This window comes from Pseudorasbora parva, chromosome 3 (genome assembly GCF_024679245.1).
Source record: "Pseudorasbora parva isolate DD20220531a chromosome 3, ASM2467924v1, whole genome shotgun sequence".
Classification (NCBI taxonomy): Eukaryota; Metazoa; Chordata; class Actinopteri; order Cypriniformes; family Gobionidae; genus Pseudorasbora; species Pseudorasbora parva.
The window spans coordinates 11,797,698-11,815,895 of NC_090174.1; the positions used below are offsets into that span (position 1 = coordinate 11,797,698).

General features: G+C 35.6%; 1 protein-coding gene across 1 annotated transcript; it reads right to left on the reverse strand.

Moving 5' to 3' along the window:
- Positions 1–1,363: 1,363 nt before the first annotated feature.
- Positions 1,364–18,014, reverse strand: ccdc15 (coiled-coil domain containing 15). Its single transcript, XM_067439950.1, has 10 exons — positions 17,527–18,014; positions 14,382–14,531; positions 13,002–13,181; positions 11,519–11,635; positions 11,254–11,430; positions 10,648–10,752; positions 9,935–10,038; positions 6,394–6,588; positions 3,530–3,678; positions 1,364–1,674 (listed from the first exon to the last, which is right to left on the reverse strand). The coding sequence occupies exons 1-10, from the start codon at positions 17,722–17,724 to the stop codon at positions 1,559–1,561; spliced, it is 1,491 nt and encodes a 496-aa protein (XP_067296051.1). The 5' UTR covers positions 17,725–18,014; the 3' UTR covers positions 1,364–1,558.
- Between the last annotated feature and the right edge of the window lie 184 nt (positions 18,015–18,198).

The following is an 18,198-nucleotide window of genomic DNA, read 5'->3' on the forward strand; positions in this document are numbered from 1 at the left end:
TTGATTAAGTAGGCAACAGATATGTGATATTTGACACGCTCAATAAGTTAAAATAAAGTAAAATAGTTCCTTTGTTCCTCTTTTGCTCATCTACTCAGACGTATGAGTAATAACTGTTTATATATATATATAAAAAAATAATTTTAATATTACAGTGTGCCAAATCTGTGTGTGCTTACTGCACAAATCTTAAAGGGATAGGTTACACAAAAATGAAAATTAGCCCATTATTTACTCACCCTCAAACCATCCTAGATATGACATTCTTCTTTCAGATTAATACAACTAGAGTTTTATTTAAAAATGTCCTAGCTCTTCCAAACTTTTTTAATGGCAGTGAATGGCAGGCCAAAATTTGAAGCCAAAAAAGTGCAGCTATTTATTATAAAAGTAATCCACATGGCTCTGCGGGGTTAATAATGGCCTTCTGAAGCAAATCGGTGGGTTTGTGTAAGAAAAATATCCATATTTAACACGTTATAAAGTAAAATATCTAGCTTCCAGCCGACCGCCATCCATACTTATGGAAAAAGTGTAACTGGTGCGGCGATGATGTCGGACGTAGCGTAATTGCTTTGAACTGCAAGAGGCGTTTCACTTTCTGTGTAAGTTGAATACGGATGGCGATCTGAATGAGCCATATGGGTTACTTTTAAAATGGATGGACACACTTTTTCTGGCTTCTTTTTCGGAATTTCTTTCACTGCCATTATAATGCTTGGATTAGCCAGGACATGTTTTTATATAAATGAAAGAAGAATGTCATATACACCTAGGATGGCTTGAGGGTGAGTAAATCATGGGCTAGTTTTCATTTTTGGGTAAACTAACCCTAGTTTGCACTGACAATACAAATGAGTTATAAACTCAAGATTGTAAGTAAATAAATTAAACATAACCTACACTAGAAACAAATAGCTATATAGAATATTGTATAGTTGAAAGATAGTAAGAGAGAAAATTGCCCCTCAAAAAATTCAGTAGCCTAAGCAGCCTTCTCTTCCCGACTCCAAGTGGTTTATTTGTCTCAATTTTTCCCCTAGCTAAAATTAGCTTTACAAGAGCTGCGCAAAGCACGCATTAATGTGCACATATCGGTCTTAGATTTTGGGCCGTTGACATTAAAAAACATGACAAGAACTTTAAAAAAAACAGACTTCAGTCACATGAATGATTGTTAATAATCAATTAACAGAATTTACTGTATCCTGTATTATTTATCTTTAGTAAAACTAAAAATATCTAGGGGATATTAAGTCTAGTTTTTTATTTTTCCCTGATCCCCCCCAAGCACTGCATTTAAGTGCTCTAAGAAAACCAACCTGTCTGTGGCACAATAAACAATCACAGAACTGAATTTCTCAGTTCATTAAGGATTATTAAAACAGTAAATATGTTGGTTACATTGAGGTATGTCAGTTTATTTTAAACCATTCATGAGTACAATTAAAAAATATCACACCATGAATTAATTACATTAACGTGAATTTAATTACATGAACACTTCAGGCTGTCCAATCTTAAAACACGTTCAATATTGGCTTAAGATGGAACACAATCACTTCCTTTGAGAATGGACATCCATAGATGCTTTCCAGGTGGACGAATACTGTCCATGGCCTCTTTCCTTCAGATCACAGCTAAGCAAGACAGACTGCAGAGCCTGAGCATACGCTGAAAAAAAATGAATAATGCATTTAGTAAGACGCTTGTCTCCAAAGCAATGAACAAAGCAATTTGTCAAGGAGCCATCAATATTCTTAATATACAATGGTTTATTGTTTATTTAATAATGTAAAATAAAACTTTTTATTTGAATGTACATTCAATTAAAGTATATTAAATCATTATGTTTTAACGATTTTTGATCATGCTTTTTAAGAAGTACACTTATTTTGATGTGCTGAGCTGACTTACTAAAGCACATGTAGGGGACATGTACCCCTGGTTTCACAGACAAGGCTTAAACTAGTCCCAGACTAAAATGCACATTTGAGCTGTTTTAACTGAAAGCAGCTTGCACAGACATGCAAGTCAGTGCCATTGTTTTGGCTCAAGATGCACATCAGTAATGTTTTACTTTCTAAGGCATGTTCATAAAAGCTACTTAAAAGTCCTAATTGAACTAAGGCCTAATGCTGGCTTAGTCTAAGCCCTGTTTGAGAAACCGGGCCATAGTGTGTTTTTTGATATTACATTTACAGTTTATATGTACTAAACTGCAACCATCATTGCAAATGTTTAATTACAAATATATGTAAATACATAATATAGACATTTCAATAGAAATATAATTAAAATGTATCTAAATTTACCATAAATGCTTGTCAGTATATTTGGCAGTACGCTTTATCTATATTTTAAAGACAATAGAAAAAGTAATGAGATTAAGTGTAAGGTAACTTGTGGGTCAAAAAAGCCCTCATACGTGCATTTAAGGCTACACTGTGTGATATTTTCCCCCATCTAGCCGTGAAAAGGTATATGACCATCCAGTGAATAATAGTTTCTGTTCCTCTCAATTCTGATTTTGTTTCAACTCCTACGGTGGCCGATTTAGTCCAAGATTAACATGGCAATCCCCCTCTTCACATTCGACCCGGTGCCATCGAGTGTTAAAACGCGAAAGGCGAAGCATGAATTTATAGGTATGTACTTTTTTGGCTAATGTACTTTCAAGATGGAGGGGCAACATGGTGACCTGCATTCGAAACCTTCACCCGTATGTATTTTCAACGGCACATTATAAACTTACGAGAATACTTTATTACTTGAAATAAGTAAATATACATATGTGCACATATATCTTTGAAAGAACTAAGTGTTTTTAGCTAAGAATAAACTAAAAAAGTTACACAGTGTAGCTTTAATATAAATTTAAACTATAATTCATATAATTGCACAGCATTTAGTTAAGTGTCTGAATACATTCCATTTAGTTATATAACCACAAGTTCTCAAAAAAACTATATATAAAAATAAATAAAAAGTATGCCAAAGTGTACTTCTTTTTCAACCGGGTATTTAAAACTGGTTTTCATCTTGTTATAAAATAAGGATGTTCTTATGATAAACTAAATCCATGATTAAACTTCACCCTGTCTGGTAAAAATATGTACAGTTATGACATGTCATGGAAAAAGTGGAAAAACAAATGATGCCAGTTGTGACAGATGGGCCACATGCATCAATCATCAAGTCACGGTACTGTGAGTAAAATCCTTTCCTAACCAGCAAGATGCAACATAGATTCCTTTCCAGCAACACAATCACAACCCATTTTAACATTTCTGAAGTTCATTTTACAGTTATGAGGAGCAGATTTTTGGCCCAATGATGTTTCACTATGGGTGGGGCTATCCCACATAACACCACAGAAGTAGGAATCAAGTAACTAGCAAAATGTTGTCACTTGTTGCTTGTTAGAGAAAAAACTCAATACACAGTATTCCGTGATTTAAGGAGCCTTATGATATTCTATAATTATTCTAAAAAATAAAATGAAATGAATAAAGACTGAGCAGTTTACCTTTTGGATTGTTGTAGAAGATACAGTTGTTGGCACAGGTATCAGGATGGCTGTCCCAGAAAGTTTCTCCACAGGAACAAAGAGGAGGCAACTCTACTTTGTCCTTTTCCAGTTTCTCTTTCAGAAGAGCCTGCATCGCTTCAACGTACCTGTCATAGAATAATCACATACCATGACCGCTAGTTATTATAATTCTAATTCTGATCTATTGAATGTAAAACAATAAATATTATGGTGGGTTTACAGTTGGGTTATGGTGTAGAATAGCCTTCATGATGTTTTGGGTCATTCAGTTTTCATCAAGAGTTAGTTAAATTAAAGGGTTAGTTCACCCAAAAATGAAAATTTGATGTTTATCTGCGTACCCCCAGGGGATCCAAGATGTATGTGTGTTTGTTTCTTCAGTAGAACACAAATTAAGATTTTTAACTCCAACTGTTGCTCGTATAATGCATGTCAACGGGGGGTTTTCTATGAGTCACTAGAGTAAAAAACACATATACGAATCCATTGTAAACTCAGAGGCTCACGACATCTATGTCTCAAGACACGAAACGATCGGTTTCTGTGAGTAACCGAACAGTATGTGTTTTTTTTTTAACCTCATATCAGACAAATCTCATCTAGTATTCCCAATGCCATTACTTCCGTTGAGTAAGTTCAAAGTCCCGGCACGATCATATTACAGAAATATTTACATAGATGCCTAATTCGATCGATCCACGCAGGCACTAATCTCGCCTTTTATCCCGAGGTTTACTGCAGTCGGCCGGATCCAGGCTGTGTCCGGATCGGATGGAGGACCTGCGCCTGGACATGACTAGTGTATCCTGGAGTGTCTGCTGAGCTGTGTCAATTGGTGTCTCCTCTGAATTTGCCTCATCGACACGTCATCCTCAATAAACCCGTCTCTGGCTCGACGACTCCTATCTTTCTTCAAATATTCATATTCTTGTGTAATCGATGCGCCATCCTAAATGAACCTGTCTCTTGCGTGATACCCAGAAATGTTGTATATTCCGATCGAATATGATTTCTGACCTGTAAGGTTGCCAGAATAATAATCATACACTGTTTGTTAATAGGCCAGAGGAGAACTGGCACTCCGACTGAGTCTGGTTTCTCCCAAGGTTTATTTTTCTCCATCATGCCCTGATGGAGTTTTGGTTCCTCGCCACTGTCACCTTTGGCTTGGCTTGCTCAGTTGGGGACACTAAAATTATGATCTAAGTTATTCAACTAAATATACAAATAAAATTAATAAATTAGGTCTTATTTAATTCTATAAACTATAATACTGATCTGCCAACATTGTCGCTATATGATAAATTAAAATAAGCTGATAACATCACTGTTTTCTCCAGAAAGACTGTACAGCCAAATCTAATTTGTTGCAATATTGTCCTGTTTAACAATGTGAAGCTGCTTTGAAACAATCGTCACTGTAAAAGCACTATATAAATAAAGTTGATTGATTGACTAATGAGGAATATATATATATATATATATATATATATATATCTATATATATATATATATATATATATATATATATATACACACACACACACACACACACACACACACACACACACACACACACACACACAGGGCTTGAAATCTACACGCATTTTGTGGGCTGGCGTTTCATGTCTTAAGATATCAATGTGTCGCCACAGCGTTTAATATGGATTCATATGTCTTTTTTACTCTCATAGTGGCTCTCATAGAAATACACCCCATTGACATGCATTATACGAGCAACGGTTGGAGTTAAAAATATTAATTTGTGTTCTACTAAAGAAACAAACACACCTACATCTTGGATGCCCTGGGGGTACGCAGATAAATGTCAAATTTTTAATTTTGGGTGAACTATCGTGGGATGGCTCACCCAAAAATGAAAATTCCCCTATGATTTACTCACCCTAAAGCCATCCTAGGTGACATGGCAGCTTCTTTCAGATCAGGCAAATACAATTGGAGTTACATTAAAAAATAACCTGGCTCTTCCAAGCTTTATGATGGCAGTGAACTGCAGCCCAAAATCTGAAGCCCAAGAAAGTTATATTATCTATTATAAAAGTAATCCAAGCGAAGCGAATCAATGGGTTTGTGAAGAAAAATATCCGTATTTAAAACTTTATAAAATAAAATATCTAGCTTCCCCCAGACCGCCTTCCATATTTAATTTACAAAAAAAAGCACAACATACGTCGCATATGATTTCAGACGTAATCTAAGCATTTTGAGCTGCAAGAGACGTTTCACTTTTTCTGTAAGTTAACTTCATAAAGTTTAAATATGGATCTTTGTTTCTTTTCTTTTTTTTTTTTTTTTTTTTTTTACAAAAACGCACCAGTTCGCTTTAGAAGGCCTTTATTAACCTCTCCCCCCACCCTTTAAATTGATTCTATCCTCCTATGTTGCACATAGAGGTCATAAATTCTAAAAATGTTTTTTTTTCTTTTTTTTTTATCCGATACGAAGACATGTGCATTAACTATGATGGAAATACAGAATAAATCCCTCAATGCACAAAAAAAAAAAAAAAAAAAACCTTGTGACTGCCTCAACAGTGGATGTTATTGGATAACTGGACTTACCAGTGGAACAATTTCATTGCACAGAATCTCAAATGTCGGTTTGATCATCAGAATGACACATTAGCTTCCCTAATTGCAGTAACTTCCATTTTTATTACAGATATTTTGCATCGATTTCTGCAAATGATGTTTCCCGCAACATTCCTTTTTTTTTTTTTTAAACATAAAAAAAACTTACTGACCCCAAACTTTTGAACAGTTGTGTATTCATGGTTATAATGAACATAATCATGCATACAATGTATTGGCAGTATGTACCGTTTGCTTTCTTTGATCCTTTTTGTTTTTTCTCGTCTCTCTACTTTCTCTGCTGCCTCCTCCTCATCAAGCCTCAATCGCTCCAAAATCAAATACTCCCTCTCAGCCATGTCTTTTCTTTCTTCCTCCAGCTGTCGCTGCCTTTCCAGCTTCTTCTCTTCAGCTTTCCTGAGTTGTTCTTTGGCATTCTTAATCCTACACAAAGCAGAGTTCTCTGGGTTTATAAAAGAAAGTATTATATAAAAGCACAACATGAAGTCTTTTGTGTTCTTGGACAACTTAATGAAAGGAAAATGATGCGTGTTTACTTGCTTCAAAAGTGCAAACAAGTGCAATTAATCATAGGGACTACTAACTAAAATGAACTCAAAACAGAACTTTTTTTAATTCATTGTAATAAAAATGTAAGCAAATTTTTGTAATTAATTGTACACTATTTTCATATGTGCACATACATATATATTTTTTTCATCTATTTACTTGATTATTTACCATTTTTTAATAGTCTGAGCACATGGTCTGAAGCCCATGTCTTAGGTCCACTTTTGCTAGTTTAACGACCAAAAAAAAAAAAGGCCGGCACACCAGGCGCATGGTCCAAAAGGGTTGTACCTAGTCTCTTAATTCGCTATTTACATGGGGGAACGTGTGAGCCGAAAGATTGAATGCTTCTCCAGAGATTAATCCTTTTATTTCTAATATTTAAAATTGTTTGTGTGCTGCTGCGTGTCTCTGTGTGTGTAATAAGCAGTGTACATGTGTTGTGCACCTGACTACAGGCGCATATTATTAACGTGCCCTTTAAATAACACAAAAAATACTATCCTATTGACTTTAGACTAGGTTTTTGTTGGTCAATGGTGCAGTCGGTTTCAGTTCCTCAAAATAGCAATGCGCCAACAATACGCCTGAACACGCCTCGTTTTCAGACCAGCACGGCCATGGGTGAACAGATGGGCGCGAGTGCATTTGTTATTTAAATAATGTGGCACTAGACATGAAAATGATAACTGCGCTGGATGAAACTAGCAAAAAAACGTTTGTGTCGTGCCTGCTGCAATAGCATCAATAGAAGACCTATATTTCACAATCCTGTGCATCCGGAAAGTATTCACATTTTTCCACATTTTGTCATGTAACAGACTGATTCCAAAACGTTCCCTCAAAATTCTACAAACAATACCCCATAATGAAAACATGAAAGAAGTTAGTCTTTGCAAATGTATCCATTTTTTTTTTAAATACCATCCTTTGCCATGACACTCAAAATTGAGTTTAGGTGCATTCTGTTTCCATTGATCATCCTTGAGATGTTTCTACAACTTGATTAGAGTCCACCTGTGATAGATTCAGTTGATCTGACAAGTTTTGGAAAGGCACACACCTGTCTATATACTAGGGATGTCACAATACTCAATATAATATTGAACCGTTCGGTACGGCATTCGCGGTTCAATACGCGTTGGTGAATTGCGTTGTTTCCATTTTTGCATTTAATAATTATTTCCATTTCTCTCCGTTTGAAATATTCCTCTCAGTTTATTTCGGCTCTGTTTGAGTGTGCCTGTGAGTCTACGCGCTGATATGAGCAAATATGCAATCATATGCACTAAAGTTAGGGGGTGTTTAGCCGTGTTTTAAAGCCTTGCTGGTTAAACATTTCATTCACGTGCTTCTGCACCGTTTTGCATTGAGCGCACGCACTAAACGTCTGTCTCAAACACGTGATTACTGGGCAGTCTTACTGCGCTAATACAGTCAAATACACACAAGGTTAACATATAAACACAGTCGGTTATGAAAGTAAAATTGTGTGCGTCTTTATATGAGATGTGACCAGGTCTCAATTGACAGCAGCGTGGCCTAGTGAACACGCTGTCCTTAAAGGGACAGTTCACCTCTAAAATTATGTTAATAAAAAATAAATAAAATAAAGACCTTTAATACAGTAGCTTTTAATAAATGTTGTATATTGAAGACTAAGTAGTTTTAATTTAAGCCTACATTTATTCATTCAATTTCATACTTAAATGCTACTGTACATCTCTGAGCTACCACTGTAAATCTTTATATACATTTATTTTATATTATACATTACACTAGTAATGTGTACAAGGGTTTTTTAAGTAAAGTTTTAAGTTAAATAAGGGTTTTCAAGTCTTTTAAGTAAAATAAAGAAAGATTATTGCAATAAAAAACATTTTCTCCTTAAACTTTTTCTGTTCCTGTCGTCTCAGATTAGAATAGCAAAAAAACAAACAAAACAAAAACGAACCGAAAAACCATGTTTAAAAACCGAGTTTTGTATTGAACCATGGACTAATAGTATTGTTGCATCCCTACTATATACTGTAAGGTCCCACAGATAACGAAGCATGTCAGAGCACAAACCAAGCCATGAAGTCAAAGGTGTTTTCTGTAGACCTCCGAGACAGGATTGTATCGAGGCACAGATCTAGGGAAGGGTACAATGAGCACAGTGGCCTCCATCGTCTGTAAATGAAAGATGTTTGGAACCACCAGGACTCGTCCTAGAGCTGGCCGCCCAGCAAAACTTAGCAAACAGGTTATAAGGGCCTTAGTCAGGGAGGTGACCAAGAACACAATGGTCACTCTGACAGAGCTCCAGCTTTTCTCTGTAGAGAGGAGAACCTTCCAGAAGAACAATCATCTCTGCAGCACTCCACCAATCAGGACTGTATGGTAGAGTGGCCAGACGGAAGCCACTCCTCAGTAAAAGGCACATGACAGCCCGTCTGGACCTCAGACTGGGGCGAAGGTTCATCTTCCAACAGGACAATGACCCCAAGCACACAGCCAAGATAACAAAGGAGTGGCTATGGGACAACTCTGTGAATGTCCTTGAGTGGCCCAGCCAGAGCCAAGACTTGAATCTGATTGAAAACCTCTGGAAAGATCAGAAAGTGGCTGTGCACCAACGCTCCCCATCCAACCTGATGGAGTTTGAGAGGTCCTGCAAAGAAGAATGCGAGAAATTGCCCAAAAATAGGTGTGCCAAGCTTGTAGCCTCATACTCAAAAATACGTGAGGCTGTAATTGGTGCCAAAGGTCATTTATCAAAGTATTGAGCAAAGGCTGTGAATACTTACATGCGATTTCTTTTGTTTGTAGAATTGAGGAAATAATTAATTTATTCCATTTCGGAGTATGGCTGTAACATAACAAAATGTGGAAAAATTAAAGTGGTGTGAATACTTTCTGGATGCACTGCATCTGTGTTTTTCTAAAAAATAAAAAGGAAACTGTATAAAGTTTAAGAATTTTAAAATCTTGTCACAAAGAACTGGCAAGTCTGCTCAGGGTCTTATTTTTTGTTCAGTATTATTGTTATTGTACAGTTAGCTCTTCAGTACTGTAAACTATTTATTGTAGCCTGACTACAGAAGATAAACCAAAAGAGAAGTGCGCAAAAATCATGCAGAAATAAATAAAAATGGACATTCTTTTCAGAAGCAGTAAAATCATGAACATGTAACGCTGTTGTAGAAAAGACACTCCTGAACATGTGGTGAGGTTCGACCTTTCAGTTCTCTTTAGATGTTTCCTGTGTCTTTGGTGCTCCTTTACTTTCTCTCGCTCGATGTCCATGAAATGACGTCGATACATGAGGAACTGAGACTGCCTCTGAAACAATACAGTAAGCACTTTCAAGAAAACATTTTTTTTTAGAGACAAAAAAAAAAACTGAAGTTAGACAAAAGTTAGAGGTAATAAATAAGGTATAGAGGTAAGACATTTTACCTTTATTCATAAAATATGCATTAAATTGATCAAAAGTGTCATTAAAGACAATTATTCAATATATTTAATATAATATATTTAAACATTTTATTCATTAGATAATCCATCCTGAAAAAAAAGAAATCACACAAATATTAAGCAGCACAAGTGTTTGTGCAGCATAAGCAGCAAATCAGCATATTAGAATGATTTCTGAAGGATCACAACACTGATTGGACTAATGGCTGAACAATTTTGGTTTGACATCAATGAAAAAGATTACATTTTAAAATATGGAAAAACAACAAAAAAAACTGTTATTTTAAATTGTAATAATATTTTATAAGTAACAGTAATTTACTGTACTTTTGCAGCAAATGGTCTGCATACTTTTTCCAAAAAAATGTATTGACCACAAACCTTTGAAAAATAGTGTACATATGAGTTATGTGATTTCCCTAAAAAAATAGCTTTAAGAGGAGACTTTATTCAAAATAAAGCGTGATTCCTCACCTGTCTCTTCAGCTCATTTTGATTTTCATGAGGCCAAAGCACTTGGGAAGCTCTGTAATCAGTTGTGAAGTCTGTACAGGAAGCAGTGGGATCTGGCTCATAGACCTACAGAGACACCAAAATGTAATTACATATTGTATTAAAAATGTCATAAAGGCCATTTGGTGTAAAACTGCTTGAACAGCACTGATTGAGAAAGTATATATTTATTCTAAAGTGTCCACTTAATTTAGCATGGAGCCCAAGGGTGATCATATTTAGGGGTCTGTGGCATTTAAAACCCTTGATGTAGATAACACTGAAGACGTGTGTATACTAAACAAAAAACAAAATGTAATAATAAAAAATAATAAAAAAAACTCATTTTTTTATCCATTAAACATATATTGGACAAAGTGCAAACAAAACACAATATAATGTTCTCATGGATACCTTGTTTACTTGTCATGTCTTCCAAAGATCCTATGCCATAAACTTTAGAAAACACTGGTTATTCCTCAGAAGCAAAGCCTTGCTTTCCCGTGATAAAAACCTTTGCCTTTTTTAAACTGTATTAACACGTTTGCCATCTAAAACTTCATTTAAGGCCACACAAGTTCTTCTCACCATATCGTTCTGAAAAGTTACAGTCTTAATTCTATGGCGATGCAAATGAAGAGGCTGATCATGTTGCACCAACAGCATCTCATCTTCCGCTTCAACATCCCGCTCGTTTTCCTCTCCTCCATCATCTGAACCTTCAGTATAATCCTTCTGATCTTTCGAAGAATGCGATTCAGGTTTCTGTATATAACAAATGTGAAGATATTAATACTACAACACTGAACATTCAGGTCTCAGAAATGACCTAAATGCATCATGCATGACTCACATTTCTAGCTGGAGATATTTTCCATCTCCCACCAGGTAGTTGAGATAGTTCATCTCCCTCTTGAACTGTTTGACGAGCAGCTAGTCTGTGTCTCACCTGCTTCCTGACTTTACTGACCTGGAAAAAGTGCCAAGACGAAACACTCCCTTACATCTAGATTCTGACAAAAACAAGCAAGCAAAATTATCCACATACGTAGATGCAAAAGAATCATGCTCATCCTGATTTTGCTCAGTTAGACGCGTTCCTGGGGCAACATATTTTGTTGATCGTGGAACAACATTCCAGTCCAAAATGTAGTCCTGACCCTTTCCCTGTTGCTAAACATAACCCTACCCATAAGTTATCCCTAAAATCAGAGGGAAATGATAGGTGAATAACACTGATGTTGAAGCACTTAAAGGGTTAGTTCACCCAAAAATGAAAATTAGCCCATGATTTACTTACCCTCAAGTCATTCTAGGTGTATATGACATCCTTCTTTCAGAAGTAGTTATATTAATAGAGTCCTGGCTCTTTCAAACTTTATAATGGCAGTAATTGTTCATCCATCATATCAATCAATCAATCAATCAACTTTATTTATATAGTGCTTTTACAATCACGATTGTGTCAAAGCAGCTTCAGTGTCAAACAGGATAATATTGCAACAAAATTAGATTTGGCTGTACAGTCGTACTGGAGAAAACAGTGATGTTATCAGCTTATTTTAATTTATCATATAGCGACAATGTTGGCATATCAGTATTAGTTTATAGAATTAAATAAAACCTAATTCATAAATTTTTTGTATAATTAGTTGAATAACTTTAATCATAATTTTAGTGTCCCCAACTGAGCATATATAACTGCTCCACGCAGCTCTGGGGGTTAATAAAGGCCTTCTGAAGCGAATCGATGCATTTGTGTAAGAAAAATATCCATATTAAAAAAATAATAAAGTAAATTATCTAACTTCCGGCCGATCGAATTTACGACCGAATTTACTTCATAACGTTTCAAATATGGCTATTTTCTTACACAATACAAATATGGCTATTACAAATATGGCAAATATGGCTATTTTCTTACACAAATGCATCGATTCGCTTCAGAAGGCCTTTATTAACCCCCCCGGAGCCGTGTGGAGCAGTTACATGACGGATAGATGCACTTTTATGGTCTTCAAAAACAGAGCCAGTCACTGCCATTATAAAGCTGGGATTAGCCAGGACTTTTTTAATATAACTGATTTTATTCGTCTGAAAGAAAAATGTCACATACAACTAGGATGACTTGAGGGCGAGTAATCGTGGCGTAATTTTCATTTTTGGGTGAACTAACCCTTTACCCCTGTTTGTAAGCATAAATTTGGACGTAAACGGTAAATGTGTCCCTCAAATCTGACTGGTTAATTGGAATATTGCTCCAGGATCAACAAAGATGTTGATCAAGGAACATGTCGCACTTGGTGAAATCACGTCCAGCCTGTAAATACTCATACATGATGCGTGTGCTGCTGATTGGGAGAAATGGCCTCCGTCCCCTGAGCACTGACAAAGCGAGATCTGGGACTACAAATAACACGCTCCCCATGCGTCCAGGAAGGGAATAAATTGGTTTGAGGTGTAAGGCGATGGTCTGCTTTGCTGGTTTGTTGCAATACTTTGCCCTCACATTCAACCTGAAAAAAAAAGAATAATACAGTGTTTACAAAAATTGCCTTTTTGAGTATTTAAACATTTGTTAGAATAAGGTGTCATGAGTTTCAACACAGCTAGTCAGACAAGCTTATGGTTGTTGGTAACAATAAAATGCTAAAGACACTTTTTTAAATGTATTTAAAGTATTTAATGTGTTTAAAACTAGCTGCTTTTTATACCATGTACACTACTGTCCAAAAGTCTGTTGCCAGTAACATTTTTTAAAATAATACTTTTATCAGTGCTGATAGTTAACTAAACTAAAATTATTAAAAATGATAAAGAAAAGTAAAGCTGAAATAAAATATTAATATTAGAAGCAAAACTTAGTTATTAGAAGAAATAACTGCACAAAAAGTTAGTCAAACTAAAACTGAAATAAGTATAAATGAAAGCTAAATACAAATATGTTAAAAGAAACTACAAAAGCACAACAAAACATCCAGTTATAAAACTATATACGATATAAAACATTTATTGGCCGATAATAACGATAACCGGCTGATCAATCGGTACTCCTCTATAGGGCAACTATTATGCAAAATTCACTTTCAAATAAAAAATAAATACTGAAAATGTAAACATTAATAAATAATATAACAGCAAATACTACATTAATACTTTTATCCAGTAAAGATGCATTAAATTGTACAAAAATGACAGTAAAGCTTTTTATTTCAAAGTTTTTTAAACAAAGGTATCTTGTTTTACACAAAAATATGAATATTTAAATTAACATTTTCAACATTGATAATTATCATCAAATAATCAGCAAGCATCAAATCAGCAGATTATAATGACTTCTGCAGGATCATGGGACACTGAAGACTTAAATAATTATGCTGGAAATCCAGCTTTGCATCACAGGAATAAATTACATTTTAAAATAGAAATCTATTTTTTTTTCTCTAAAAAAAAAGTTATTTCAAAGAATAGCAATACTATTTCACAATATTAATGTTTGTAATGTGTGTTTAATCAAATAAATTCAGCCTAAGTGAGCATAAGAGACTTCTGAAACAAACATTTAAAAATTGCCCCAAACTCTTGAACAAAAGTGTAAAGTTTATGCTACAGTTTAACACCATTAATAGTTCTCTTTCCAAAAAAATTGTCAATGGACAAACTGTGCCCTACTAAAAAGTTCCATCCTCTGTTGCTCATTAACAGACATTTCTTACCATCTCATATGATTTCAGTAGCTGCTGTTGTTTGCGCAGAAGGGCCTGTTGCAACACACGTTTACGAACTGCATCTTGAAATCGCCGCAGACTCTCCTCTTTCTCTCGTCGGGTCTCCTCCAAAAGCTCTTCCGTAAGCAAAGCCTGGACCTGCCCCCCCCACACAGAGTTAGAATTGCATTACGTGCCTGGCTAGTAGATACTTTCCACAGATAGGGTACGAAATAAGACCAGGATTATTCTCCTGTATCAATTTATTTAGTGTTTTTTATTTATTTTAAATAAAGTTTTACACCCCTGTTATGACTAAAATCTGCTTAAAAATATATAAATAAATAATATATTATTAATTAAAATCACATTATAAGTAAACAAATTAATTACAAATAAATTCACATTAAACTATAAAAAGCACAATATTTAAATAAAAAAAATAAAAATCAGTGTTATTTTGAGTGTTACAACTTGCGTTTATATTTGTACATTTTACATTTTCATTGGAGTTAGTTTTAGTAATTTTGTTATGTTTTTGCCATTTTATCAGTTTTTTTAAATGTATAAAAATGTAATGCATTAAAAATAACATTATAAATAAAATAAACAAATACATTCACATAAAAAAATAAAATGAACACAATGTATGAATGATAAAATAAATAACAGTAAATATCAGCCAATGTTATTTTAGTATAATTTATATAATATTATAGTATATATATACACATTCACCTAAAAGATTATTAGGAACACCTGTTCAATTTTCCGTTCTTGGCGCGTTTTCAAAGCTTTGATTATGTTTACAGTGTGCAATATAACATGAGTTCATGTTCCACGTGTAAAAGAACACAGTATTTTTCACACAATTTACTTATCTGTACAGCGCTGTTTCCTCTGTCCTAAAAACGGCCTGATGATTTCCTTGTTCTATGAAGTCCCTCCTTCAGAAACACGTAACGAGTTCTGATTGGGCCAGTGCTTCCCGTGTTGTGAATGCACTGCTTTCACTGGTGTGATTATTTACTGTTTTGTGTCAAGGGAAAGTTCCATGTTAGCACAGCAGAGCTCACTTGGAGCGTTCAATGTGCTGTAAAACCTTACATTAATATTAATAATATGTTTCAATCACTGAATGAAGCCTGCTATATTTGGGACAAGAGCCGCGAGTCTCGCGAACTTAAATTGCTTGCACACAACTCTAGATCAGCACTCAAAGTTTGTTCATTTAAACTGTTATCCACAGAGAGCGTGAGGTCAAGAGAGAGAGAGAGAGAGAGAGAGAGAGAGAGAGAGAGAGAGAGAGAGAGAGAGAGAGAGAGAGAGAGAGAGAGAGAGAGAGAGAGAGAGAGAGAGGTCTGCGCTCTTGGCCATTAGTTAATTTACTTGTTTTTGTTTAATTAATACATTGTCAAATATGTATAAACTTAAATAGACAACCTATACAAGTAGTTATGTCTCTTTGTATTAATTTGTCCTGTTATTGACAATGCGCGTCACTGACAAAATGCGCACCCAGATGTTCGAATATTCATGTCATATTCACGTTAGATATTTTAACGTCATTTTTGAGCAATTTTGACAGCCCTACAACCGAGGTATGCAACAAAGCATTTGTGAAGCCACAAAACGCACAACATTGAGGTGGATGGGCTACAACAGCAGAAGACCCCACCGGGTACCACTCATCTCCACAACAAATAGGAAAAAGAGACTACAATTAGCACAAGCTCATCAAAATTGGACAGTTAAAGACTGGACATTTTTTGCCTGGTCTGATGAGTCTCGATTTCTGTTGAGACATTCAGATGGTAGAGTCAGAATTTGCCATAAACAGAATGAGAACATGGATCCATCATGCCTTGTTACCACTGTGCAGGCTGGTGGTGGTGGTGTAATGGTGTGGGGGATGTTTTCTTGGCACACTATAGGCCCCTTAGTGCCAATTGGGCATTGTTTAAATGCCACAGCCTACCTGAGCATTGTTTCTGACCATGTCCATCCCTTCATGACCACCATGTACCCATCCTCTGATGGCTTCTTCCAGCAGGATAATGCACCTTGTCACAAAGCTTGAAGCATTTCAAATTGGTGTCTTGAAAATGACAATGAGTTCACTGTGCTAAAATGGCCCCCACAGTCACCAGATCTCAACCCAATAGAGCATCTTTGGGATGTGGTGGAACAGGTGCTTCGTGCCCTGGATGTGCATCCCACAAATCTCCATCAACTGCAAGATGCTATCCTATCAATATGGGCCAACATTTCTAAAGAATGCTTTCAGCACCTTGTTGAATCAATGCCACGTAGAATTAAGGCAGTTCTGAAGGCAAAAAGGGGTCAAACACAATATTTGTATGGTGGTCCTAATAATCCTTAAGGTGAGTATATACTTTAAAATGAAAATATAATAATATAAACTAATATATATAGTTTAAAATTTTCATTTTAGTTTTATTAATTTTGTTGTGTATTTGTCATTTTTTACTTTTTAGTAATTTTGCTGTTTTTACCAATTTTAAAATATGTCTGTTTAGATTTTTTTCTTCAGTTTTAGTTAGTACTTCAACTTAAACTAAACAAAAATTCGAAATGCTGCCTTGGCAACTAGCTGGATTCATTTTCTTTTTTAATTTCTATTTTAGGTACATATAATATATTACTACAGGGGTTTTCAAAACCATTCCTGGAGCCTCCCCAGCACTGCACATTTTGGATATCTCCCTTATTGGACACACCCAGCTCAGCTCATGGAGTACTAAACTAATCAGCTGATGAGTTAATACAGCTGTGTTAAATAAGACACTAATAAGGGAGACATCCAAAATGTGCAGTGCTGGGGAGGCTCAAGGAATTATTTGAAAACCCCCGTATTACTACTATTATAAATGATAATAACACTGGTAACATGACAAGTAATAGGGTTTTTGTAACCAGAATTTAGTTGTTACTTAGTGGCAGCTAGTTTGGGCCTAACTGGAACATTTTTTATGTGGGAGTGTTTGGTTTTTTTCCCAGGTCAGTAGAGTCAGAAATGTTGGATAGACATTAATATGCGCGACACCAACGTGTAACGTATACCGTAGTAGCAGTCAATGAAGCTCGTTTTAACCACATCTCTCATTTATATCAGATTAACTTAAGTTCTTACCGCGGGATGCTCCTGAACCTCCTCTCCGCTCTCCACCCAAACACCCACAGGGGCCACAGCAGGGTTCCTCTCTGCCAACACTCTCACATCCTTGGGTTTTCTTCTGTTTCCAGAGATTATTCTTTTATTTTCTTTTAATAAACTCTTTCGCGTTATCGAAGAGCAACCCCTTGCTTTAGCTGTTCTTGCTTGATTCATTTCAGTATAAATGCTGGTAACGTTAGATATGAATGTTTATGGACTAACGTTAGCATGTGTGACTTTTCCGGAGTCACTGATGTTCAGACCTTTTTAGCAAGCACAGCATTGAACCTTTGAGCGAAAACAAAGCTTACGGTAATTACAGGAGTCGTTTTAAAAGAAAGCGATGCATAATGATGTTAACTGTCCTCATGCAAACAGCGTTAATATGTCTAACTTATTTCTGTAAGTTAACTGACAGAATTAAAACTCCGTTGTCAATGACGCTAACATAATCACAACCGCTTTAAGGCCCGCCCATCTATGATTCTATTGGCCACAGCTTTAAAAAGGTAAGATTTTATTCGTCGAAAGTTACGCCATTCAGAGGAGTAGCGATTGGTCAAGCCCGATGTGCTCCTAAATGTACGTTCGATGGGGAAAAGAATCTTCTCGTTTTAGTTCCAAGTATATACTACTTAACTTTTCCCC

What these genes read in the sequence shown, in the direction of transcription:
- ccdc15 (XM_067439950.1), bottom strand. Translation starts at nt 17,724, where the DNA reads ATGAATCAAGCAAGAACAGCTAAAGCAAGGGGTTGCTCTTCGATAACG. An exon ending in CATCTAAAGAGAACTGAAAG is followed by an intron (nt 6,589 to 9,934) that starts GTCGAACCTCAC and finishes TGCTTTGTGTAG; the next exon opens with GATTAAGAATGCCAAAGAAC. An exon ending in CTTCTACAACAATCCAAAAG is followed by an intron (nt 1,675 to 3,529) that starts GTAAACTGCTCA and finishes ATTTTTTTTCAG; the next exon opens with CGTATGCTCAGGCTCTGCAG.